Source organism: Lepisosteus platostomus, chromosome 11 (assembly GCF_059453375.1).
Source record: "Lepisosteus platostomus isolate fLepPlt1 chromosome 11, fLepPlt1.hap1, whole genome shotgun sequence".
NCBI classification, from domain to species: domain Eukaryota; kingdom Metazoa; phylum Chordata; class Actinopteri; order Semionotiformes; family Lepisosteidae; genus Lepisosteus; species Lepisosteus platostomus.
Window position 1 is genome coordinate 43,997,876 of NC_142621.1, and position 26,212 is coordinate 44,024,087.

Below are 26,212 nucleotides of genomic sequence, written 5' to 3' on the forward strand. Positions count from 1 at the left end.
TCATGGCGCTTTCAGCAGAAGAGTACTCGTCAGCTCAATGGTTAGAGTTCTGTCTTGAATTCCAGATATCGATGGTTTGACTCCGGTCCATGTCATTTGCCACTGCTCAAGGGGATAACCTTGACAGTGCCACTAGTGTCACCCAGATTGACCCGTTCAAAAATATCTTCGGTGACGTCCTCTGCAAGAGCTGCTGCTTTCCTCCAGCTGATGCTTTCCCTGCTGTAAGCACTGTGGAGCTCATAGTGTGGAACAGAACATGTATGACTCTGAAGGTGCAGTGTGCAGAGGAGTTTGCAGGGCCTTTATCCCTACTGTGCAGGGATGAGGTCCTGTGTTATCGAGGCCAAGTTGATTAACAGCTGGTAGTTCCTGTAACAGGTGGCCATAAGAATTTATTCTGAAAAAAAGTGCACTGCAGTGTGTAGTCTATGATTTAGGTTGCTGTTTGGTTGCTCTCCGTTGCATGGTGGGTAGTTTCCTCTGCTGAGGTGTGGAGGATAATGGCTTTCCTCACTCTCTGTAAAGGAAGTAGCACTAGAGCCCATGGCTTGCTCCTGCCTACAGATTTGCTATCTGTTCTGTATCAGGTCTCTAATCCTCTTTGCAGTCCCTCTCCCTGAGCTTTCGGGAAGCAGAGCGAGGAGATTTAGCTGCTAATCCCCTTGAATATGTGCTCAGTTGTGGAGCTGCCTGTGGACACCAGCAAATTACAGTTCCCTGCAACTGATCTATCAGTTCCCACTTAGCACGATACCAGGGAGCTAATTTCGACAATGTTTTTTTCCCCCACACAGTGTTTACAAACATTAAACTGCGAATAGTATAGGGGGGTTGAACAATAACATCTTAATTGTATTTGTTTCATTGCCAGTGTGCATTAACAATTTGAGATGCTTGGCTTCTGTTTGTTTTGTATTACACAGACCAATTTGGTGAGTATGATTCTAGTGATTGTTTCTCCCCCTAAAGCAAGCTCCTACAATGCTGTAGGTTTTGTGGTATCTGCAACTGCCAAGCCTCTCCGTTTTGCTTTGAGGATTTGCTTTTGTTTCTCAAGAAGCACTGCCTATTGACCCCAGCCACTTCAGATCCATTCATTGCGTTATCAGTGGAGCGTAGTGGGCAATACAAAGAGCACTGGTGACCTTTATTTAATTGGAGCAGCTATTAACATTTTCACCTTTTTTTTTTCTGGTCAATATTCCCATTGCAAAATGGTAAATGGAAATGGGAAGGGTGGATGTTTGACATTTAACCTTGCTGGTGCTTTTTAAAAATATTCTCTTCCCCAAGCTCTATTGATCAGATTTGTTGTAGAACTGTGTAATGGAAAAAGTATACCTGGCTATAGTTCAGAAAAAGTACATTCTTATGCAGGATCCTTAGTTAAAAAATAAAGGTAACTGTTTCATAACACCAAGCTTTTGAAGAGCTCGTGTTAATCACACACATCTGAAATTGGTTCTTTAAGTTTACAGCTGACAAAGTTGAATTTAATATTTTTTGCATCCCGCCCACCCTCTCCCCTGCATATGTCTTGTGCAAACTCCATAATCCTGTGGTTAAGCAGGAATTTTCCAGTGCACAGTACAATAGGTATGCGTTTCCAAGATAACTGTTGTCTGATTTAAGAGATCAGGCATAAACACTTTCATGTAATCTATAATAGCTATAATTCCTGGGAGACCTTCATGTTCCCCCAAGTGGGGAAAATCTGAAATTCTTTGAGACTGGAAGTGGTTTAAGTTGTATTGTTAGGTTAGTTTGTGCACCTTTTTTAAGTTTGTTTGGGTTGGACAAAGGTTTCCAGCCTTTTAGTATTCCTAATACAATTGCTTTAAGGCCTGTTCTCTTGGACTAGAGTTTATGGTAGATGGGAAGCATCAGTCTAGAAAACGGCACACTATTCATTTAGTAGAAACTTGTAGGGATCAGTAATTTTAAAGTTGTGCTGGCTGTTCTACTGAGTGAGAAAACATGTATATATCCTTTAATGTTTGTTGCTGCATTGAATAGACTATATGATTCCCATTTGTGAAAGCTTTTTTTTTCTACAGTGTAAAAATGTTAACTTTCTTTCCTACTAAATGTAAAGTAAACAAGGAATCTTTAGAAGTAATACCAAAATCCTACATAATGTTAATTTCAGGACTTTGATTGAATTCCCAGGAGACACTATGCTATTATAAATTGTGAACAAATTCCTCAGACGTAGCAAATATTTCATGTATTGAAGCTGTTTCCAGATGAGCTTGTCAGATAATGGGGATTGAAATATTGTAAGGCCATGGCAAAACCAGGATGAACCAGACTGCAGTGCAATAAGAGTTTTGGTGTAGCAACATGATTAACAGAGCTACATCTGAAAACGTCTTAGCATTTTATTAGTTTTCAAGCTTTATTTGGCCAACAAGCACCATTGGTTAAATGTAACATGCTGGAATGAGTGGTGGCCAACAGGAGACCTCAATATCCATAAAACCTGCAGGACTTGAGATTCCAGACCAGTTCAGTACTTCATTGGCTTTAACTAAGCAACTGACACCTCAGATGAGAGGAAAATGAGCAATCCAATGTTGGCCATCTCTGCCCCACTGTGTTAGTGCTCTAGACCAGAAGTGTGCATCAGTGGTACTTTCAGTCCATTCCAGTGCAGGATCCCTGCCAAAGATTATTGGGTAGCTTCAAACAGTTGTGTTGTCATTTGTTCAGCATTGGCAAGCACAGAACCTAGTCATGGACAGACATTGAAAGGCCCTTGAAAGGAATGGATTGGAAGAACAGCCACTGTCTTACACACCATCCTGATCTAACGCCCAGTGCTTCATGTTTCCAGGTGTGACATTTGCAGCAAAGGGCTACTTCGACGCTCTGGTGCGGATGGGCGAGCTGGCCAGCGAAAGTCAAGGCTCTAAGGATCTTGGTGAGTCAGAGCCAGCTGCAGTTCCCTCCTGAGCAAACGGGAAATGGAAATCAGAGCAGTGGGCACCTGCCCATGAGCAGGAGAAACTACCCCCTACCTGGACGTGCCCACTCACAGTCCAGTGCTTTTGTTCTGGTTAGTTCACACATATGCTCCTGTACATTGACCGTGTCCAGAAGACACTATGTAGAAAGAGCAACAGGAGAGAAACAATTGCTGAAACATGGAAGGGTTTTCATTAGAGATGTTCCACAATATTTCGTGCCATTTATTTTCCTGTTTGGAAAATTTGGAAATTTTTAGGACTTTATTTTTGCTCAAAGTTTGTGTTTGGAGCTCTCCCAGTGTAAACAAATGTTTTTAGTTGTTTAATTTTTTTATGTTCCTTTTCACAACCCTGATGGCAGAACATCCTGATTACAGATATTTTTTTGTAAAGCCCACACATGTATTATTCAATAGCTGTTCATTGATTGAACAGATTACAATACCAAAACATGCAACGCTTGCAGTAGTTGCTGCAGCTATGATACTCAAGTGAGGCTATAGAGCATTTTTGTTTTTATTTGTTATATTTTAAAAGTAGATGTGACATCCCACGGAGAACAAAAGCACTACTGTGATTGTGATGCCTTGGGCTGAAGTGTTGGGGCCTGGTGAGAACAGGGGCAGGGTTATGGGCTTGAACTGGGAGGTGGAATGAGAGGGAGTTGCAGTGGAAGAAAATGAAATGGGTAACAGAGCATTGGCAGAAGGGCAATCCTTATAGCCGAGTGAAAGCTTTGTGGAGCATTCTCCGCTGGGTTTAGGAAGCCTTGTGAGTAGCGGAGAACAGTCCGATGCACCTATTGGTAATACACTCATGTGGTACATTGAATGTATGGTAACTGCTTGAAATCCAGGTCATCCCTCACAAAGTTCTTTGGTTGAGATGAGTAACAACGGTGTGGTTTGCAGCCATCTATTAAGAAGCAAACTGGAAGCACTGGAAATATATTGTGGAGTCCATGCTAAAAACTTTATCTCCATGTTTGGATGGAGATATCCAGAAGACCGCTATCATTGTAATCCTTTCCAATTTTTCAAGTGCTTTGTTAAAGTCCTTGAGTCTAAGTGAAATCCATCCTGAATGTAGAAGACTAAGGAGCAATACAAGCTGTCTCCTAGGATATAGCTGGGTTAGTCTACCACTGAAAATCTGGAACCATTTGGCCCAAGTTGTTTCATGCATGGCACAGATACTCGAAGATTCAAAATGAAGTAACTGAGTATCTGGTGCCTTAGTGACAGTAATCAATAACTGATAGGGGATTGAACATGAATCATTTGGGTTTATTTTTAAGTTTTTCAGATTTTGTATTTTATACAGCGGTTTTTCATGGTGAACCCTCTAGAAAAAAGAAAACTTGACGAGTTTTGGGGATTAATAGGGAACTATTCAAGCTAGACTTCACAAAGACATCAAGCCATAGATGCTGGAGGTTCTTGAATGAGGCCAACACACTGCATATATTGTTAATTGTGCCCTTTCAAACTGCCACATTAATTTTGTTGAAGGTAATCAAGCTTTTTTCCGTGGTTCAGTCTGTTCTGTGAGAAGGTGAGGGTGCAGTTGATTTCTGGAATGCCAGGAGTTCCTCCTCCTTGCATACTTCTCCCAAATTCCCTGTGCACTGTCATTTCCTGGAGCTTTTGTGTGTTGTTCAAAGGTGTTGCTTTTCACACCTTATCTTTTCTCCAAAGGGAGAGAGCTGAATGTTCCTTTTTCTCACTTTGTATCTGAGCTTTTCTATCTCTCATTCAGTTCCTAAAAGGCAGGCTGTTCTGATTTATGCTCTTCTTTCAGGGCACACACTGCTGCTTCCTGGCACTGTACCCCCAAAATACTGGAGTTATGAGTAAAGGATATTTTTACATACAGTACTAGCTAGAGGCTAGAAAAGTAATGTTTAATCAGCACACTAGGGATACTGTTGGGGAAGGAGGGGAAAACCAATCTGATATCAGTGTACAGATTTGTTATTTTCCTTCTTGGGGAAAATCCAGAGGAACCAAAAAAGGCCTATATGTTCATGAGAAAATACAGGTTAGTAACAGTAATGTTTTTCATAGTGTGCGGTGCTTTTTCTTTTGCTAATGCAATTTTGACTTAGGAGTTCAAAGGAATGAAAAGCATCCCAAAATTACTGTCTTGAAGTAAAGTTTAAAATATTTCCATCTGGGGTAGGATTCTGTTGCTATTTATAATTAACGAACCCAACCCCTGTAGATGCACGCCAAAAAAGTAATCAACATCTTAAGAGGCAAAGTGATGTTTTCTGCCTAATACTGATTAGCTATGTGAGCCGAGTGGGTGAACAGTCGCCGTCTCGGTTTGGTGTCTGAATTGCTTGAGCAGTGATTGGTAGAGAGGCAGGGTGGTCTTACTGAGGGTGACATTGGTTGGCAGAATGTGGTCTGTGTGAGAATGCCACCCTTGGGCCCATGCTGCACTGTAGTCGCAAATTTACCAGTACTTACAGTAAGGGTTTGGTTTTGTTTCCTCATGTTAGCAAGAGGAGCAAGGAGGTGTCATTTTAAGACGCATGATAGAATACATTTTCCCCTCAAATTGTTTTGAAGGAAGCAGAATGACCTTCAACATTGTAGTTTTTTTTTTAGCATACCACAATCATGGCATTTGCAGGTAGTATCGAATCGGACTGACTTGATTGCTTTTGTTTCTGAAGCGCACACCTTCTGCCATCTTAAGACCATTCTATAACTAAAACAGACGCAAATTGCACCAGAGGTTGGGTGGTCCAGTTCTAAAAAAATTAGTTTTAAATGGCCAAAACGTCATTACATTGAGTATGTGCAAACGAGCCTTCTGATATCAGCTGCTCAGTGTCACCTGATAAATGGCTGGCTATGTGGAGATGGAGTGCAAAGGTCTTCAGAAGATGAATTGCCTGGAGGTGTACAGGACGTGTCTCAGACAGAGAACCCTTCATCTCGCTACTGCTGCTCTGGGGAAAAACAGAGCTGAAACAAATCTGCTCTCTGGCACAATCAAACCCGCAACCGGCACAAGATCATGCTCGCTATGAGTCTAAATTGAAATACAGAGAGGGTCCTTTGTTTGACTAGTTGTGCGTGTCCCTACTGGAAATCATAAGACAGGAGAGAGCCTTGTTTCTTTGCAACATAATTTTATCAGTGTCCGAGAATGCTGCCTCTTGATTCTGCAGAGGCTCTCCAGAACTTGGTAATATGCACGATGCCCACTAAACACAGCTGCATTAGTCGGACGCAGTGGGTGGCCATTTGCTGAAATGGTGTGCTTCCTGCTTCTAGGAGCTTTCTTTGGAGTCTAATAAAATCATCTGTCCAGGAAGCATGGCTTGATTACCTTAATTGGAATGAGTCAAACCTGTCATGAGGCTTAAACAGGCGGTATCTTCAGAAGTTCAGGTTAAACAATCTGACTTGCTGGATGCTTAATCACTTGGGCACAACCAGTGCCATTATAGGGGTGGATTTGGACACTGATAGGCATTGGACTTTAATCCCTTAAACTGCTATCTATTGTTATTTAAACTTTTTTTTTTGCCTGAAGTTTCTTTGTGCCTAATGGCTGTTAAGCGTTGTAACAAGAAAGGAAAATATCCTTCCTACGTAACTTGATGTACACATTACTGTATCTATCCTCGCAGCAATGACCAGGCTGTTTCAAATCTGCCTAACGAATTAGAAAGCTGCTCTTGTGATGGCTAATGACTTTTGCATTCAGAAGACGAATGGGATCTTATGTGGGCAGCTAATCTAATTCCGTTAGCAGGCAGGGACGGTGGCATCACAGAGGGAGCGTTCGTTTGCTTGCCCACTGGATTGTTTCCCCCCCATCGGGTTTTAGTGTGGCAGTCAATCATTTACGCCATGAGCCCACATGAGTTGAGTCCTCCTCAGTCTCCCTGAAGCAAATAAAGCAGAAGAGCAGCAGGGGTTGAGTATTTGCATGCAATGACACTCTTGACTTGGCAGAATACAGTTACCTGCTGCAATAGCTTTTCTGGCAAGCTGAGCCTCCTGCCTCCTACCCAGCACCAAGACCCCCAAAAGAAATGGGGGGTGTCTAATAAAAGTCCTCGGCCCAACCCCTGTCCACACTAGAGGGGGGCTATGAGGGGTTGTGGCTAGCCTCTTTAAACAAGACAAGGGGGCAACTGCTCCCCAGGAAGCTTTTAAAATACCCATGTGATGCGGGGGGGAGGAAGAATAAGCGTGTAAGAAATCCCCACAACCTGAGAATCCATCCATTTGTACACAGCCTTAAATACACAGCCTTTCCGGTGTGTAATTACCTCAGCATGTGGCAGGAAGAGCTGTTTTGTCGAGTGTCACAGAGCTTTAGCTATTTCTGCGCTTTTGACTTTTTTTGCCTCCTTGCAGTAAGCCAAGGGGGGGGGACAGCGTGGGAAGCAGTCGCAAGCAATTCCACCTACACGCGACGGAAATGGCGTGGCGGCTCGGCGATCGTCTCACACACACATTCTCGCATGCATCAGTGTGCTTCTTACTCAGACGCCACAAGCACCGACTTGCATAACCCACTGTTCCTTCTCTGCACTCTCGTGTCCGGCACTCCTGGTTTCTGGAAGCCAGCTCCTGATGTGGGGCGGCACATGGACTTGAGCGCCGTCGCTCCTGACTCCTCACGTGGAGCGGTGCCCGTTTCTCAATTGACTGTGCTCTGACGGAGCTCCGGGATGGGAGCAGATGGTTTTTGGTCACTGGTCCGCTTCCCAGTCACCAGCTTTCTTCTCTGCATTGCTTCCACACTGGAGCAATCTGAAAGGCTTGAACTTGGAGCGCTCTGTCCTTTAATTGAAATCCAGGGGCGGCAGGAAGAAAAATGAATGTAGTACATTTTCGAATGATCTGTCTTTAGGATGCTTGTAAGGTTGGTTGGTGTTCACATGGCCAGATTGCGAATGCTCTGTACCATGGAGCAACACAATTGGGTAAACCTATAAACGACTCTACTTGTAACTGCAAACTCCAGGTTTTAAAATAGCAGGGGTGTCCAGAAGGCAGGTGGTACTTTCCTAAGGCCATCATATCTCCTGGTTTGTGCCGCTGTAGCCCATGGGAGAATTTTTGAATAATTTTTCAAATTTTCAAATAAGCCAAATGACTGAGTGACGAAAATTTGTCAGAATGGGAGTGGTCTTTTCTGGATCTGCATCTGTCTGAGCTCCAGTTTTCCTATGCTGTTTCAGATTGCAGAAGATCTAACCAACGTCTTAAGACAAAGCATCTCAAAGGAGATAAAAGAAGAATGGCTTTTCCTAAAAAGCACAACTTTTTTTGTTTCATTACGTAGCTGCCTCATAATAGGCTGCACAAGTTCGGAATACTTTTTTTCCCCCTCTAAAATAAAGTGAATTTGCCTCCGTCACTGCAGCAGGCAGCAAGCACCCCCTCACTTCATACACCCCCGGATGGAAGTGGGAGAGGGAACCAGCTCGGGGATTAGACACGATGTGCTGCTCGCTGCAATGAAAATAGATCAAACGCATGCCTTAACTGGGCTGGTTCCTGCATGAGAGAGAGAGGGGGGAAAAAACGAGCTAAATATAAAAAAGCCCTTATTTGTAGATATCCACTTGATGCTGTAATGTGCCTGTGAAAAATTGTAGCTCGCTCAGCTGTATCCCCTCTCCTTCGACTTCATTAGCATCTAAAATGGGAAGTGTGAAGATTTAAAATAAGCTTCCCCGCCACCCAGCTCCCGGCTCTGACACCCTCCCACACAGCCTTTGCACCCCTGCTCGGTGTCGGAGAGTGATTTCCCTGTCAAGAGTTCCTGCCATTCTCGCAGAGGACACGGGTGACGCTCGACAGATCTCCCTGTGCTTATGTCATCAGAAATGCTCCCTGCAGCCATCCGAGAGGACTTGTTTTTTGTGAAATTAAACTGTCGCATTAGGATCAAATCTTGCACCAGATTTTCAGAGGAAGCGGCTTTCACGTCCTCTGTGTCCTTTGTCGATAGAGAGGAGACTGATCAGCCGTATATCCTGTAACAACCGCGATCTTTTTTTTTTTTAAATAATTTTGAAGGCTGCTTATTTTGTGCTTTCCCTTATTTATGGAATGCCTTTATTGTTCAATACCATCTCACTTCTGGATCCTTCATGCCAGCATGAAAAGGGTTAACCATGCTGTGGTTAGTGCTCAGACAGAAATACGGACTATCAGTCAGTTCACTTCCCTTTAACACCTGGGAGTCTGCCGGTGACAGAGCTACCAAGGTGTAGTCAAGCTGAAGATAAACCACCTAGCGGTGAACTTTCCCAGCCTTGATCACCTGTGCCCTGCCATTAAGGGAATCCCAGTCTCAGTTGTTTAAAGGCTAAACCAAAGATCTGAACCAGCGAACTGTGCCCATATCGGCATTGTGATCAGCTGTCAGCTCTGGTTTAGCCACTGATCATGTTTGGTTAGTGTTTTTCTTTTTAGTTTGGACCATAAGTGTTCATCAGCAAAGGATACCTAGAGAGACCCGGCATGTTCTTAAAAACTCTGCCTTTCTTCAGGAAGATATGGGGCTCAGTGGTATGAATAAAATGTACTCCATTTCACTTTTTTCCATTTCACAAGCATAAAGATTAATATCGTGTGAGCTAAGAAGCAGCCACTGGGATGCAATGAAAAGCCTTTTTTAAATGAACTTTTCAGTATTTCTTTTAATTGAATTGTCTTTTTTTTTTCAAGCTGTTGCTGCCTTTTTTTTAAGAAGTGACTTGTATCTAGACGTCATGATTCTCTGAACTGCAGTTCTCACCAGAGTGTCCTCTGTCACCATATTTTGAGGTTTTTCAAGACACTTGCTCATGCAGAGAAGATCATGGTGCCTACTAGTTCAGCTCCTTGGTTTTCATGACACTTTTTTTTTCCCTTCTTCACACCCCTGGTCTTGCAAACACTGCCTTGAGATGTTTAATGCTCAAGTAGCCGGGATTTTGCTTTAATGTCTCCTCCGAAGGACGGCACCACCACAGTAGGATATTAATTTGGAAATTCTGGCCTAGAGGGATGTACAATATGGCCACTAACAAGTTTGTAGAGAACCTGCATCCCGGTACTAACCAAGCCCGGCTTTGCTTGCTAGTGCTTGAAGGCTTTTACAGTATGTTATTTAAAATGATTTGAGTTGGGGGGCTGTTAGTGTACCAAAAGAGCAAGTCGTGGTTAAGTCAATATTTTACTTTCCAGTGTGCAATTATCCTCTACTTATTATTGAAAATGTGTAAAGATAAATACTGATAAGTAGGATGCTAAACAGGACACAGAAGACCATTAATCTTTGGCTACTGGATAATTAACATCTCATCTGGAGGTTGCTCTTATTGTGAAACTGAATCCAATTGTCTGATTATCCAGTTATCAAATCTTAGTGAGAAACATGGAGTTCGTTCCAAGGAAGTAAATATACTGGTCTAACAGGGATTTTTTTTGAAACATTTTTTGTTTTGAACACTTATTTCCTCATTTAACTTGCCTGTCAAGCTTATCACCAGTTCTCTGTGCTGACAGAGACATTACCTGAGTATGTTGTACTATGGGAAGTGTAAATAAGCAATTTCCTCCCTAGTAATTGCTTTACAAACACAAAAAATTGTAGCAAGAAATATTTAGTATGCTGTTTTGTAGCATGGGCCTCCTTTCCCTAAGGGCAATCAGACGGTTAATTACAACAGGATTTTCTTTATTACATCTCTAGTTTTAGGAATGTCAGGGGGACATTTCTGGACGCATCTTGACCAATCCCTCCTCCCTTCTCTGGGATGGTGTTTCCATGCAATTAGCCAAATTGGTCCCATCTATGAATAGCTTTTAACACCCCATACACTTGTGCCTTTAATGAGAACAGAAAAATGAGTTAATAGTTTCTTTCCTTTGGGGAAATGGAAGAAGGCTGCAGTGGTGCCTGTACACTCCCGTCCGTTTCCAACAGCTGTTGTGCCAATTCTCTTGCCCACTCTCTGGATTTCACTGTAGTTCACAGACTCTACCATCCACAGTACCACTTAAGCTTTAAAGCCACACACACACAGAAGGGACACGAAATGCTGCACTTCATGAGTGGGTGCAGCATTTTCTGTATTAATTTATTCTGCAGGAGCAGATGTGTATTTTCTCATCTTCATTTGTGTTAGCAAGAAGAGTGAACTTTGCATCACCTTTTCGTCTCGGGGGGGGGGAGACTTTCTTATACAAGAGGGCTGCTACTTATTTTCCACCCCTCACTCTCCCACTTCCACTGGTCTTTGCTTATTTTATTCTCTTGAATGCACAGATGCTATCACAACTCTTCCAGCCCAGGTTGGTGTCCATCTTCTTGATGATGGATTGAGTACTGATGATTGTGGATATTGTGACACTGTTCTTCCATATAATTTCCAACTAAATCAAGCTTCGCATCTTCGTTCTCCACTTCATCTGAGTGCCAAGAAAAGGCTATCCTGCTATGTTGTCAAGGCCAATACCCTGACTGCTTGAGATAGCTGGGTGAAATCCTCAAACCAATTATTAACCACATGGGCTGGATGGATCAAATCCTCTCTTTTGTGATCCTATCTGATGTTCTTATGCTGTTAGCTTGGAACCAATTCCTGCTTTCTTTACTGAACATCTACAGTTTGGGATGACTAGAACAAAAGTGATCTTCTAACCTGAACTAAAGTTCGTGGACTAACTTCATTCACATTCAGCCCAGATATGGTAACAAGAATCATGTTCTCTTGATTCCATCTCGTTTGCTGTCCTCTGACAATGGTAGGATGGAGGGGGACAATGTCTCTTACCTCTTAATTTTACATTTTCTTCTGTTTCAAAAGAGATTGAGTAAATCTTGCACACATTGCCACTAGTAGCTTATTGATCTCATTTAGTTCTTTCTTGAAAGGTCTTGTACAGTATGTTCATCTTTAACAGTGTGATGGGGTGGGTTATTCTAGACACTGCCTAGACTTCTGAAGATCTCTACCTACAAGCTGAATGATCTTGTCTCCCTTATATATACAGTGTATTTAGTCTATATAAAATTGTTATGGCACACCCAATTGGCCCCGTTTCTGCCTCTTCTATGAACTTCTCACCAGTCTGTTTAAAAAACTTTATTTACAACCCTTCGCCGGTCACAGATCCTTGCATTACACTGCTAATGTAATGCGTCAGTGGTTCAGACAATGTGGAGGACTGTATTTTCTGAAGTCAATAAGACAAGCTGACAGGATTGTAATCTGTGTCCATGTTCACACCATTAGCACGAAAGCTATCTTGCAGTCACACGCATTAACACCCCGGCCTGATCTAATTAGAAAAATACACAATGTTCTGTCTGTGTTGGGAGATGCTTTCTTTTCACAGTCTCAACCCCACTCCCCCTGCCTGCTCTCTCACTCTGAAAGGGACTTATTGAGCGTTTTATTTTAATCTCTGGCAGCATCTACCAACAGGTTTTGAGATAGGGAAGACTTCATTTCATCCGAATGGAAAAACATTGAAGACAAATAATAGAAAGCTGTTCAGTGTACTGATTTGGTAGTGGAGAGGGGGGTCCTTTAACAAAGCTCCCTAAGGAAGTAACTTTCAGCGAGTTCCTAAGGACACTTTCTCTAGTATGCGCTTCCATTCCTTCTACATCCCTCTTACTATACATGTGTCCATAAATTTATTTTCATAGATAATCTGGTGGCAACCAAGCAACTGCCGTCGCATATTAATATCTCACCTTGCATATCCATCTCTCTCCGTATCTTTCCATGCATAACAATGCCTTACTCTGTGCTGTCTAGCAGGCATCGAGGATGGGTTTAGGAACTACAATACAATCGAATCTGCACTCTTCTTACTGCTGCAAGCTTGCTCATTTCCCAGCACCTTCCTGACGGGACTGGAAGCTTGTTCTCCAGTATAAAGTGTTGTCTGGATGTGTAAATTATACTTTTTCTCAAGTATGCAAAATGGGGATGGGTGATGGGCTTTAATTAAACAGTTACAGTTTCAAATACAAGCACATCAGGTCTCTTTATCAACACCCTTTCCAAGGTTCTGAACTAGTGTGGAGTTTTTTTTCTTAAGGCCAGCAGGCTGGGTCCCTAGGGATAGAAATAGATGTCTAAAAGGTTGCCCACAAACTTGATCAATTGTTTTTTAGTATAACTTTTCCTGTATTTAATTTTGTTTATATAACACAAATATTTGGTAGCTTGCCCTCAGTGCTGTAAAGAAGGACATAGTGGCAGTGGGCCTTTTTACAAAGGCAGTAGGGTGTCCTTGCACTAATTAAAGACCTGAATTCAAGGGAGAAAATACCAACCTTGACTTTCCCTGTCAGAGAGGGAGAGTGCAGTATTGAATTTGGGTTTAGTTCAATCCCCTTTATTTCCTAGGTATTTGTTCTTGGGATTTCCCATAAGAATTGCAAAATCATTCAAAAAAGGCTAAGTGTCGGTTCTAGTGGGATCCTGAACAGATGACATCATTCTGTTCAGCAGCTGTTAAAGACTGACGGACTCCCTGTTGTATTAAGATAGGATTTACACCCGGGGAGAGGTCAAATCATGCTGTTTGTGGACCGTGCTGATTAGCATGAAAGCCTTTGAAAATCAGTTTAGTGAGTCCTTAGGGAGCAAGCTGGGGTTTCTCGGGACATGAGAGCACTTGATATCTTAGCAAGGAGAGTCCTGCAACATGCTCAACAGTCTCAAAACCAAGGCCAAAGGCCCTGGTCTTCACTGAAGTGGTTCTCACAGCGTCGCTTGGAAACCTTTAATTCAGCTCATTGCAAAGCAAATCAAGGCAAGCCAACTTTTATTTTTGTCTTTTTTTTCCCTCTCTCCTAATTGGTTTGTCAATCTGTTCACCGGCAAGTGTTAGAACAAGCCTCTTGTTTTTTTCAGCCAGAGGTTACTGATCAAACAGGCCTGTCTGAGTACCAGCTGGTGGCTTTTGTACTCCTCGGGCCCGCCTGCTCTTGCTCACTGATAAATTGCTTGCCTTTTCTGTTTTCAAATAACTGCACACTATCCAGTGGAAAGCATGCTGTAGTCATCGGCTGTTGCATGATCTCATTTGCTAATATTATAGTCTTTGTTAGAACTGCACAGCGCTTGTTAATGTGACTTTGAGGTTGAAGCCTCTTAGACTTTTTTTATTTTGGTGAATGTGAACAATACAGTATCTTCCTTCTCATATGAGCTTGATTGGATCCAATGATCAGGATTTGCCATTTCCTTAAATGTATAATCCCAGTGGAAGACCCCGAGTGTCTCATCCAACAAAGGTGCTTGCCTGAGCACATGTGGAGCTCTATAACAGGGTTTGAGTCTGGGTCATGTCGCTGGTCGCCTGGGATTCCCCATGTCCTGGTGCACACTTGAATGACTGACTAATCCCATCCTAACCTCTTCGGCGCTCAATCAAGACTCGTGGCAATGCCCTGGGAGCTTCCTGTGTGCCTCCAGGCTTGTGGTGTCATGGCAGAGTGCCACCCCCCTCCTGCATTTGTCCCTGAACTTCCAATGTGGGTGTGTACGTCCCACCATGTGGCTCGACCATGAGCGTGACAGTTGGCCAAACCTTCCTCATTTTTCCCCCAAGCGTGTTGGTAACTGGGTTTCAGAACCATGAGCCGAGACTTGAAAAACACAGAACTAAAGATTCCAAATTGTGTGGGTATAGAACGAAAAATAATTGGGGGGGGAATTGACTGTCAAAAGAATATGGTGGGAATGATGCAATTTTGTCCCATGAGATGGGGAAAGAAAGCAAAATCGGTATCTTTGGGCTACTAATGGATTTTACGGATGACTGAATTGTGTATTCTTTGATTGATCCATCAGCTCAGACCAGACAACAGTGCTTTATTCTATAAGCCACAGATGCAGCTGTTCTGATCAGTGCTGATCATCAGTATGTACTAAGCAGATTTGTTTCCTTAGGGGAGTTAGCAAAAAAAAAAACAACAAGCTTTATAGAGCCTCAGACAGACTAGAATATTATGTTCTAGGACATATTGTCTTTGAACTGATGAGACCAAGAGAGAGGCAAAGTAACTAGTTCCACAGCGACACAACAGTTTGATTGTAGTTTGTCCTGTCTGCCTTGCTCCTGCTGTCTGTTTGGGGTTAAAGTTTTTTTTTCCCCCCTCCTTATTTACTACAAACAAAATATCTTTTGAATTCTTGCATAACAATTGATCTATTGCTAATGATGTTTTCAAATCCAAGCAGAGATGACCTTAATGAAATTTGAAAGGTTTTGGTCTTCCTCTTTGATTAAGTCAATCAACTCGCCACAGGATATTCTGGGAACTGGGGGGGGGAAGGGGGTAGCTGGTAAATGAGGGTGTGGTGGGGAGGGGAGGTGTCATTTCAACCTGTATGCAAACCAACAATAAAGAGAGTGCAGCATTTGAAATTTGCAGAGTGCTAATTGCTGTGCAGTACTGCACATTAATTCATTCATGTATAGAGGAATTTATGGAAAACACATTGAGAATTCCATAAAGTTTTTATGATAGATTTTAGGATTCCATCCTTGTTATCTGGACCACTTTATATAACATTTACCTATTGGTTCACATGCAAGTCAGGTGTATGCGGTCCCAGTGGGGTTCAAACTGCACTTTCATTGTAGTTGGAGCATAAATGTTTTTTTGTGTGAAAAATAAAACCTGTTACCTTTTGAAAGTTGTTGTGGTTACAGTCTATATTGTATGCAGCTAACAATGTTCTCTACCGAGATAAACTCCCATCTGTGTGTAACAGTTTGCATTACATAGTGTTTTAATGAAATTAAATCCAGTCAAAACCTCGTTAGTAAGAACTCAGACAGGGCTGAACAATCCTCTCTCCATGCTGTCTGAAGTGAAAAAGAAAAATCCTCTTTTTCGTTATCGAATTTGGCTGAGCTGTTTTCTCAAATCTTATGTCGATGCCCTCAGCACTTCTTAAAGTCCTTCTCCCCTGTGATTTAATTAAATAAGCTCCCTTCAGTCTAGAAAACCTGGCTTGTTGCAGGTTCCGCCGGAAAAGATGTTCAGACACGTACACGGTGTGTTTCTTAATTCACTTTAGGATGACTCATTAGAAGTGTTCCAGTTCCCGTTGAGCTACTTCCGAGGCCTAGAGCTCTTAAAGTGAGGCCACGTTATTCACCCCCATCTCTTCAGATCAACGCTGTATCCCCTGTATGGCTGCTTTCCCACAGTCCACACTGGTATGCTAGCATTTCCTGGTTCCAACTTTCCAAGCTGCTCAAAAGCCTCCACGGATGTCTCCCCGAATCTCTCTGCTCTCATCGCTTGTCAGAGTTGATATCCAACCAATATCCTGCAGACATTGGGTCATTCCTCTCAACCGGGGCCAGAGGGTGTCTCTGTAGCCCTTCAGGAAATAATGAATCCCTGGCACCCAAATCCAGACTGCCATGACATTTTGCCTGCACATTGCTGGCTTGGTCTCCCACCTCTGTACTTTAAGACAGGCCCTGAGCACATTTGAGGAGGACCTCTCTGGTTCTTAATGAAGGGGTTTGACTGAGTTGAAGAACCTCTGTGTGTCTCATTATTCTTGGGTAGTTTTTTCTCACTGTCTCTCGAGGTCTTTTTACTTCCGTTCTTTGCTCAATCTAGATCTTTTGTTCCTTTTTTACAATGCATTGCATATTCAGAAGAGGCAGCATGTAGGTATCTTAAAATGCATTTCCCCTGCTGCATGACTCACCGTTTGTTTTTTTTTTCTTATGTTTTCTTTACTTTTCTTCTTTAGTTTTGAATTTTGCTGTGTTCTGTTCTCTCATAATTTTAAAAAACAAAAAAAAAATCCCTTTCCTCAATATCCAGCAATTTTATGACTCTTAATTAAGCTTGGAGAATAATTAAAAAGTACTTTATTAAATTTTTTAGATTTTGATTTACTTTAGTTTTTTTTATTCCTTTAATTGGTTTCTTTCTTCCTTGGTTTCTGTTTTTCTCCATTCTGTTTGATCTTTTGTTGGCGTTTTTTATGTCTGTTTTATTTCTCTCGTGACTTGACAATCGCTCCATCCCGTCCATCCTCGCTTCCCGACGCCTGTCTGCCATGTCTTGTTGGCTGCATGGTCTTGCACGTTGTGGGTCTGTGGAGCCATGAAGATTTAATCCCCTTCTTTTTCTCTCTTCCTATTTTGTGTCATTTCCTGTTCCTCCAGGGGACGTGCTGTTTCAAATGGCCGAGGTCCACCGCCAAATTCAGATGCAGCTAGAAGAGATGGTGGGTATCGTTCTTTTTTACTTTTTTCTTGCGTGGAACCCTTAATTCATGGCAGAAGCTGGCCAGGAGGACTATTAGCCCATGATAACCTCACTAGGCAGCACTAGACCTGGAAACTGAATCGCTCCCTCCATTTATGGTCTTCACTGTGACATTGAAGAGATTTGCACTATTTTCCTGCAATGTATTTTCTAACAACCTTCACTGACTTAACTGTTGTCCCTTTCTCATTTTTGATTAACTGGCATTTTTCAAGCATGGCAGATTAGATGATTGTGCCCACATGAGTGTTAAGAGTAACAAGCCAGGGACAGGAACTGAAGAGGGTGCTTTCTGCGTTTGGACAGTTTGAGAGCTCTGCACTGCTCATCGTAACTTCACCTTTGAACTTTCCACTCCGTGTACCTCCAGTAATATTTCACTGTCGCGGAACCGAGGCTGAAACCCCCACTCTGCTCCCTTTTCCACCGCCTGTCAGAGGAAGGGGCAGAGTGTCCGGTTTAAAAATGTGACACAGACATAAAGGGGAGTGAAACAATGGACACTGGCGTTTAGATTGTTCCCGTAGGGAGGAAGATAGTCTGCACCCCAAGCTGTGATTGAATAACCAAAAGGAAAAGAAGATTTCAGTCTTTCTGTACAAGGGAAATGGTATAAAACTTCTTTCGAAACTTCCCTTTGGCTGGCCTGTGTGGGGGTGGGGGGGAGTCTTTGTTTCTAATCTTCAAAAGCTGCTTTGCATAGGAGCCGCAGCTTACCTTGGGGAGCTTTTGCATGATCAGTGATTGGCAGTTAGCCCTTATTGATCAATTTTCTGAAACCTGTTGAATGGCATTTAAATGGTGGCTGAGCTGAGTGATGTCTACCCCTGTGCTTGTGAGGTTTCTGAAGTGATCCACACTCCTATGTGGCTGTACACCTTTGTCTTGTTTGGGTGTGTGTGTGAGCTCTCAGGCAGCAGAATAAAGCATTCCGGATGACGACATGTTTATACTGGAGTGTCTCAAACTCCAACTGCTGACTGTGGACGGGAGCCAATCCATGTGATATTTACAGTACATTTTTTTTTACGCAACGGTCCAGTTTTGTGACGCACTGTTAAAAGTAACAGCCCTCAAGTCAAATTTCCCGCAACGGCAGTTTTTTTTAAACCCTTGTGTTTCTCTCTTACAGTTGAAATCCTTTCACAACGAGCTCCTGACCGAGCTGGAAAAGAAGGTGGAGCTGGATGCCAGATACTTGAGTGTGAGTGTACCATATTGCTCCTTGTCATGCACTCCAAACTGCTTGCCGAAGCCTGGTTGCATATCTGCCCTTCTCTTCACTGGAAGATGGCGTTCCCCACTTGGACACCTGCATTACTTTAGCAGGAGTTTCTGATGTTAACACTGCCAGAGGTCTTAATGGCATGGTTAAATCATCAGTCCGTGTTTTGTTCCTGCATTCCAGATGAGGCTATTTTTGTATGATTCCCATAAATTTAAAATAAGGGCCACTGGCTTGTTCAAGGTTGTAAATGAATTTGCCCTATCTTTCACTTGCGTCGAGATATGTTTGCTAAGCCATTTTAGCATTTATTTGCATTAAGTACCTTGGTTGGAATGCTAAATGTTTGACAATTGAACCATGATCCTCCACTGCAGCTCTGATCTTGAGCTACATAGTCAATCTCCAGCAACATGAGTTTCTCATCTATCGGATACGTACAGTTAATCTGCAGTGTACCTGCCCTCTGGATAGATACAGTATTAACAGTCTCCAATCACATGCCAGATTATTTCTTTGTGTGTCAAGGCTGACACTTTGTTCTGCGGGGAACAACGTTTTTGGAATTGACGTTGCACAGATGTTCTCTCTGTTATCCCTAAGTGAATAAAGCTCGCATTAGATCATTATTTCTACACAAAGTCTGTGGCCTGATTTTTATTCTTTGGGGAGAAAAGAAAAGGCCACTTTTTTGTTAATTCTTCTTGTTAAAAAGGCCAGTAACAAAATTATCTGTTTTTATGGATCAGCTCCTTTTTAATTATGCTGTGTCCCCCTGAGTAAATCGGGGCTAATTTCAATATGTACAAGGAGGTCTTTATCATAATGAACATTTTTTTTATTCCAGGATATTGTTTTTGACTCTAACATTTGCTGAGCCTTAAGGATATTGCTGTCTCTGTACAATGCAGGCCATTGTCTGAACTACACTGCACAAAGCTTGTTTGAAATGACATCCAATGATCATTAATGACTGATCTTATTCCCCTGGAGCTCATTTTAAGCAGCTGTCTTTATCTTTGGTATTTTCAGTATATTGTTGGAAATCTCTATTCACGGTGCTTTGATTCCTTCATAAAATAAAGGAATGGGAATGTTTGATGAGATTCATGTACTTTTATTGTACTGACCTCAGTCTATACAAGAGAAATGCTGTGGAGTTCTTCACAAATAGTGACATCAGACAGGAAAAGCATTGCAGTACTAGGGGACTGAGAGACGATTTGAAAACCATTATTTTCACTTCGGTAGATGTGCTGCAGGTGCCGCGATCCTGCTGTTGCTGCATTTCCCTTGCTGGTGCATGTGTAGAGCTGTCTCATCATCCCCCCCCCCACATGTGTCACTCTGCTGCCCCCGCAGGCGGCTCTGAAGAAGTACCAGATGGAGCACAAGAGCAAAGGGGAGTCTCTGGAGAAATGCCAGGCCGAGCTGAAGAAGCTGCGTAGGAAGAGCCAGGGTAGTAAGAACCCACAGAAGTACGGGGACAAGGAGATGCAGGTAAGCTTGGGGAGCTCTGTGGTTCATTGTCTGTGCAGCTATGAATGAGCATTTCTTATTTTTGTGGCCAGACCCTTCACCGTGCCATTAGCTGAGTGACTATAAAAAGCCCATTGCAGTTCGTAGACTCCAGCCTGTGAAAGGTGATGAATGATAGTCAATCAACCCCCCCTAGTGACGATCCATGCAGTGAATGACTGACCGCTTGGCTTCTTGGCTGGTGTCTGCTCCTTCTCCCAGCATCTACAAAGATTCTGCTACACAGCCTGTGGCAGAGATGTAGTTTAATGTTCAGTGAGGAAACATCCTTCCCCATCCTGTATTCCAATGGTTTCCAGCCCTAGTCCTTGAGGATCAGTTTTTTTTTTGTTTTTTTTTTGCTCCAGCCCAAATCACTGGCTAATGGATTTTAACTTTTCCATCTGGGGCGTGTTCATAGTTTTGCTTACAGCTCCGTGTCAAATGGGATTTGTAAATTGGTATCATCCCTGTATCAATGTCCGAGTTTCAGAACTGCCCTCAGTCAGGTGTGCTGCCTGCGGTGTACCAGACTGGACCGCTGCAGGAAGGTTTGACTGTATTACCCCCCACTGCCATCTCCCCTTTATAGACTGCCCTCGAGGCGTCATGTGGCTGCAGAATAATGGGGACCCATAGTGTCCTGCAGTCTCCTCGGCTCGCTGTGGGCTTTCAGGGACGAGAGGATACCTTTTTGAGTATTTTGTATTTCCAATTTCACAAAGAAATGAATGTATGGTGTTATGTGAACAGGCTACCTAAGCTGTGCTGGTGTTTCATCATAGGAGGCTGCATTTCATTCCTTTTTTTAATGGTTACTTAAGTAATCCTCTCAGCAGTAAACTGAATAGGGAAGAATCTTTATACTGTCGTTCAGAGTGGCATTTTTATAAATGTGCTTTTATTAAAAAAACGTTGCTGTTCTTCAGAGAAGCTCTGGGGCTGTAATTAGGTTTTTTCACTGGTTCTTTTCATTTTCATAAATGGATGAATATCTATTGTAATAATGCTGGAAGCCTGAGCGACCATGTTCAGGATTCCTTTCCAGCCTTCAGGGTTGTACTCCTGTGTGGGCAGAGAGCAGGGGATGTCAGCACAAAAGGTATTGCAATCAGATAGTCTTCTATTATCATAATGGGCAACCCACTGTGCCCCTAACTGCTACGTAGGTGAGCTCTGGGCAGTGGGCAGCAGTAAGAAATTAAGTATGGGAGTTGTAATGCACAGATAGCCGCAATCACTCCTCAGTCTGTACGTCATACACGATAATAGATAGTGATCCTTGTTTCTAAACTAAAACCTCAAGCCTTCACCTTGGGGAAGAGATGTGGTCCTGATTTATTTGACTATTATTTTTATCAAAGGTTCTGGTATTTCATTCAATCTGACCTATTTCAGCATCTCTGCTTAGTCTGAAAAGGGATGAATAGACCAAACTTTGTTTAATAAAATATGGGTCTGCATAATACAGTTATGTTTCTTTTTTTAGAATCTTTTGTCAAAATCTGCTTGGTCTGGTTTTTATTTTGCCTCTACGTTTAGTAAGTCAGATCAGTTTAAGTGTATTCAGTGTTAACTTTCCTGTATCTGTTTCTGAGCAATAAAGCCTTGCAGTGCATGTTTGTTTCTCATAATGTGGGCTTTACTTTTTTTCATATGTTCACGAATTATTCATTCCAAAATCGGATATTGCAGTAAAGCTACATACAGTATTCACTGTGTTCACATGCCAGGCAAGTGTCTCAGCTGCCCAAAATCTTAGACAGGAAGTGCTATCCCTTCAGCAGACCTTCAGATTCATGTGTGCTAGCTGCACAGGTTCTCATACAGGAAGCAGGGATGTGCTAAGACTTCAGTTCAATACATTAAAAAATGCACATACTTGTGTAAATAGAGACCCTATTTGTAGCAGCATCTAGTTCCCTGAAGTGTAAAAGACTCCTCCAAAGATAATCACTATGCCAGATGGATGTTCATTGAGGTGATCATAAGTCATTACAAAATCAAAACCTCTATGATTCAGTCTAGCCTTGAATTTCAGCCTTATGAGCCTACTGGGCAACTGCACACCTTCCTGGTTTCTTGTGTGTCTCCTTTTTTTCCTGCCTTAACTGAGTAGACTATCCTCAAAAGCATTCAGCTGCAATTCATACTAATTAAGATCTGTGCGTACTTGCTTCGTTTCACCTGGTACTTGCATATACAGGGCCAAAGTGAGAATGTGCAATTTGTGGCTGTGAGCTCTTGGGTCTCTCCGCGCGTCAGACACGGAGACACAGCCAGGTGCCAGGGGAGCCTGAAAACCTACAGCTTTGCAATTTCTTCACTTCTCCCAGGATTGGAGTGACAATTAGCTGAGTGGTTTCAGTGCGGTTTTGTAGCAATTGAGTAAGTGTTGGCTTGAGATGTAGCTGTGTGTGAAGTCCTGATATCCAGTGTCGAGTTTGAATAACCCAAAGGAACATTTCAGAATTAAGAACTGTCAACTGCATTGGTTTTTTTGCATTCCTATCTGTTAAAAACGTTCTGCTGTCTTTTGCTAGGTCATATCCTTTTGTTCCTATACACAGGGACCCACCTGGCCTTACCAGGAATTTATCATGTACAGTAGATGAAACTCCACCCCAAAACTGTTATCAGACTGATAAACGGTATTAATCATTTTAAACACTTGCCAGGATTTGATCTGCAGTAAGTTCAAAGATGAAGTGCAGAGGTCTCAAGAGCCCAGTCTATTTATCAGACATCCTTCACAGGCACTAGCTGTATCCGGGAACTGTTAATTTCCAATAAATTAGCCATGATTTCCATTTGCATTCAAATCCCCAAGCTCCTTAGCCAAAGCCTGTGTCTGATTGCTGTTTGATGCTATGATTAATGCAGAGAATCCCTGGGAGACAATCTGGGTTCCTTAGCCACACTGGGGGTGCTAACACCAGCTCTTACTCTATGTTCTCCTGTCTTGCTTAGCTTGTGTACTTCTTAAATTGAAGAGCTCATCCTTCAAAACAGGCCAAGGAGTTTCTCTTAAAAATGGACTTACACCCTTAAGCAAAGGCTTGCCTTTTTTGGTGTACAATATTATACAATTTTTACCTAGAACTGGAAGAAAATGTCTTCAACTATGAAGTTATCATGTTGAGTAATTTTTGTAATAAGCATATGAAAAGGACATTAAAGGCCCATTACTCATTGTTTGGCTTTTTTGCAGTTGTAAAAGCAGTGTAGGTTTGACAGTACAGTACAGTTCTGACCAGGTAATTACATCTTTTGAATAGAGTGCTGGAAGCTAGTGATACGTAAGTGTATCTATAAGAAGTTATCAGCTTGGTCCTTATGTTATCTCCAGCTAAAACAAAGTAAAAGGCATTCATTCAAACCTGTGAGATCCATGTGGGTTTTGTAACACTGCACTGTACAACCACATCAGTGCTTGCATGTGTATTCAAACAGATCTTCCAAGAATACATCTCTGGATGGTCTATGACACTCCTTTAAACCCCTCACTTAATAAATTGAGAAACTGATATACATTATACATGCATGTTCTGATTTCCAAAGTTGGGTTAAAAAAAAACATTTTAGTTCATGAGTACTAATGTGGTAATAACCCAGTATTTCAATTGCAAGATCACCAGCGAGTCTCCTTTTCCCCTTAATTCCTTTTGGCTTTTTTTCTTTCTTTTGAGTTTTCATAATTTTAATTAAGAGCTCTGTAGTTTTCATCGTAGTTTTTTTTACAGAGCTCATTTGCCGAGACCTGAGGACTCACAGAGAGGTGCTCCTGCTCTGCTTTTTTGTGGCCCATGTATTTCTTCTTCACGGCACATTAGCATCCCCACTGTATCGAGCTCGGGGCTTGCCCGCGTCTGAGAGTGCAGGAAATGGGGTGGTTAAGAGCTCCTTTCCGTCACTTGCTCGTCTGCAGCAGATGAGCTAGAAAGCCACTTGACCACAGCTCTCCACAGGCACTGTCCCACGCACCCCAGTGACGCGCATGTGAGAGCCTGGCGTAGGATAAGTCACAGCCCAGAGATGTGCCTGGAATGCAGTATACCTGGAACATCTCTCAAGCCTTTCATCCTTTGATCTGGCTGTTCCCGTCAGCAGAGTATGGATGTATTTATGCATTCATTTCTTTGTTTGACAATGTCTGCAACCATGAGTACTATAATATTAGTTTCATATTATTTGCTTTCTCCTAATTTAAAACAAACTGCTTACAAAGATCATTTTATTTTGTCTTTGGGGTGTTATCATACATCTTCAGAGTGCTTGGCTTAAGACAAGTAGTCATGAATGGAATAAAAACTCTACAGAATTCACTGCACACAGTGGCGTCAGTTATAATAAACGATATTAATCATTGTTAACCCCTTGAGAAGCTAGGTTTGGGGGAAAAAAGCTCTTGGGTCGGAGAGTTTTGATTTTCCTGTGCAGTTCAAAAAATGCCTTCAATTATTCATTCTTTGAAGCAATGGATGGATGTCTTATCTCTCCTGTTAATGAGGCACAAGAAGGGACACTTTGCCTAAACTGTGCGGTTTTTGGAATTTCTTCTGGGCTAAGGATGGTCAATAGATTTGGAGGGTCATTAGCTGAGTGGCCAGACCTGTGACACATATTCTAAGTGTCCTACGTCTTGAATCGTGACTAAAACGCCTTCACACGTGAGATGTCTAGCCAGATGTTTTTTTTTTTGCTCCTCAACTTGGAATTTTATTAATTCCATTTAAATTGCATTTTTTTAATTATTGTTGAATAATGCTCCATATGGAAAAGAAATGTAGCTTTAATTAGATCAGGTAGAGTATGATTCAATTAAAATCTCCAGTAAATGATGACAGTTTTGTTCTTCACATGTGACGAATGTGATCTTGGAGTAAATTAAAGCTTATTAAAAAATAGGTCTGATTTCACTCCACACAGGATCTCGAATACCAGTGCCACAACTCATAATGTAAAAATACATTTATAGTAGGAATTTACTGCTGACAAATCATATGTGAATTTGTCGACTTAACCTTGGCAACAGAAAACATTAGATGTATCTTAACCAAAATAATAGAATTGATATATTTTTTTCAAAATTCATATTCAAGTGGAAACTCCTTTACATCTATTTTTACATGCAGTCATTGTTTGCCAGTAGCAAGTGTTTCACTGTGCTGTAATTTATGATCCAAGTTGGTAGGGGATTTCTTTGGACTCCCTTCCCACTGAGAGCTCGACTGAACTGGCTTTGATGGAGAAATGGTGAAATGTTTTTCGAAGCAGTTGTTCTGTCGCCATGGAGAGCGGAAAAAAAAGAAACATTCTGCTCTCAAATTTGCAGAGCAGAATCTAATTTTAATTATTTGTACAGCTAGTTTGTTGCATATTTATAGCTGCTCTCCTTGCGGATTGTGTAGAATTTCATTAATATTTGAGTAGTCTTACCAGTTCTAGTTGGTGTTCAGGATGATCATTTTGATTAGAGGAAATGGGCTGATATTCAAAATGTTAACAGACATAAGTGAGTGAAATAAATCTGCAGACCCCATAAAGACCTAAAATGTAAGGGAAACAAATGGTGAATGAGAGGAAAAAACAAAAGATACAAGTATGTCATATCCATTTAATGCATAAAATTGAAGAGTACAACCAGAAAACGTGTTTCTCTCGGTCATTAAAATGCATTTATTTTCAGTCTATCCCATGACTCCAAGCTCTCTGCTTTCTTGAACCTGTGATTTGATCAGGTGCGTTGCAGTTACAGTAGATTTATCAGCGATGTTAAAAACAAATTTCAAGGATCGTTTCCGTGAGCTTCCCCATTGCTTTTCTCTTTCAGTGTTGGCAGTGCTGTGGTACCAGGTTTTTAGAGCATACAGTTCGCCTTGTATAAAGGAAGGGGACTTGATGAAATGAGTACATGAGCATTTTTAAGGATGTTAAATTGGAATTTTTTTATAGAACTGGTAACTTTGATGCAATATGTATTGCAGGTTTTACACTAGTGCTCTAAGACAAAATTTATTATACAGTATGAGGGCTTGGTGTGGCAAACTAAAAGTCTCTCTAAATTTGGCACCTTGGATTGGGTATACCAGCAATTAACATTTGGCCGCCTTATAATCCAAGCATTTTAACTGCATTTTAAGACTACGTGTGCTGTTAACGCACAGCAGTGCAATGGAATAAGAAATATGACCCT

At 41.9% G+C, this 26,212-nt stretch overlaps 1 protein-coding gene across 4 annotated transcripts in view; it reads left to right on the forward strand.

Annotated features, from left to right (window-relative positions):
• The window catches only part of baiap2b (BAR/IMD domain containing adaptor protein 2b), a 69,952-nt gene that overhangs the window by 19,607 nt on the left and 24,133 nt on the right, over positions 1-26,212 (forward strand). For 3 of the 4 annotated variants that reach the window (XM_088599898.1, XM_088599900.1, XM_088599899.1), the window contains exons 3-6: positions 2,840-2,926; positions 17,171-17,232; positions 18,406-18,477; positions 19,861-19,998. In XM_088599898.1, the coding sequence (XP_088456024.1) occupies positions 2,840-2,926; positions 17,171-17,232; positions 18,406-18,477; positions 19,861-19,998 (359 nt within the window). The remainder of the gene's footprint in view (positions 1-2,839; positions 2,927-17,170; positions 17,233-18,405; positions 18,478-19,860; positions 19,999-26,212) is intronic. The other variant, XM_088599902.1, reaches the window with a different exon arrangement.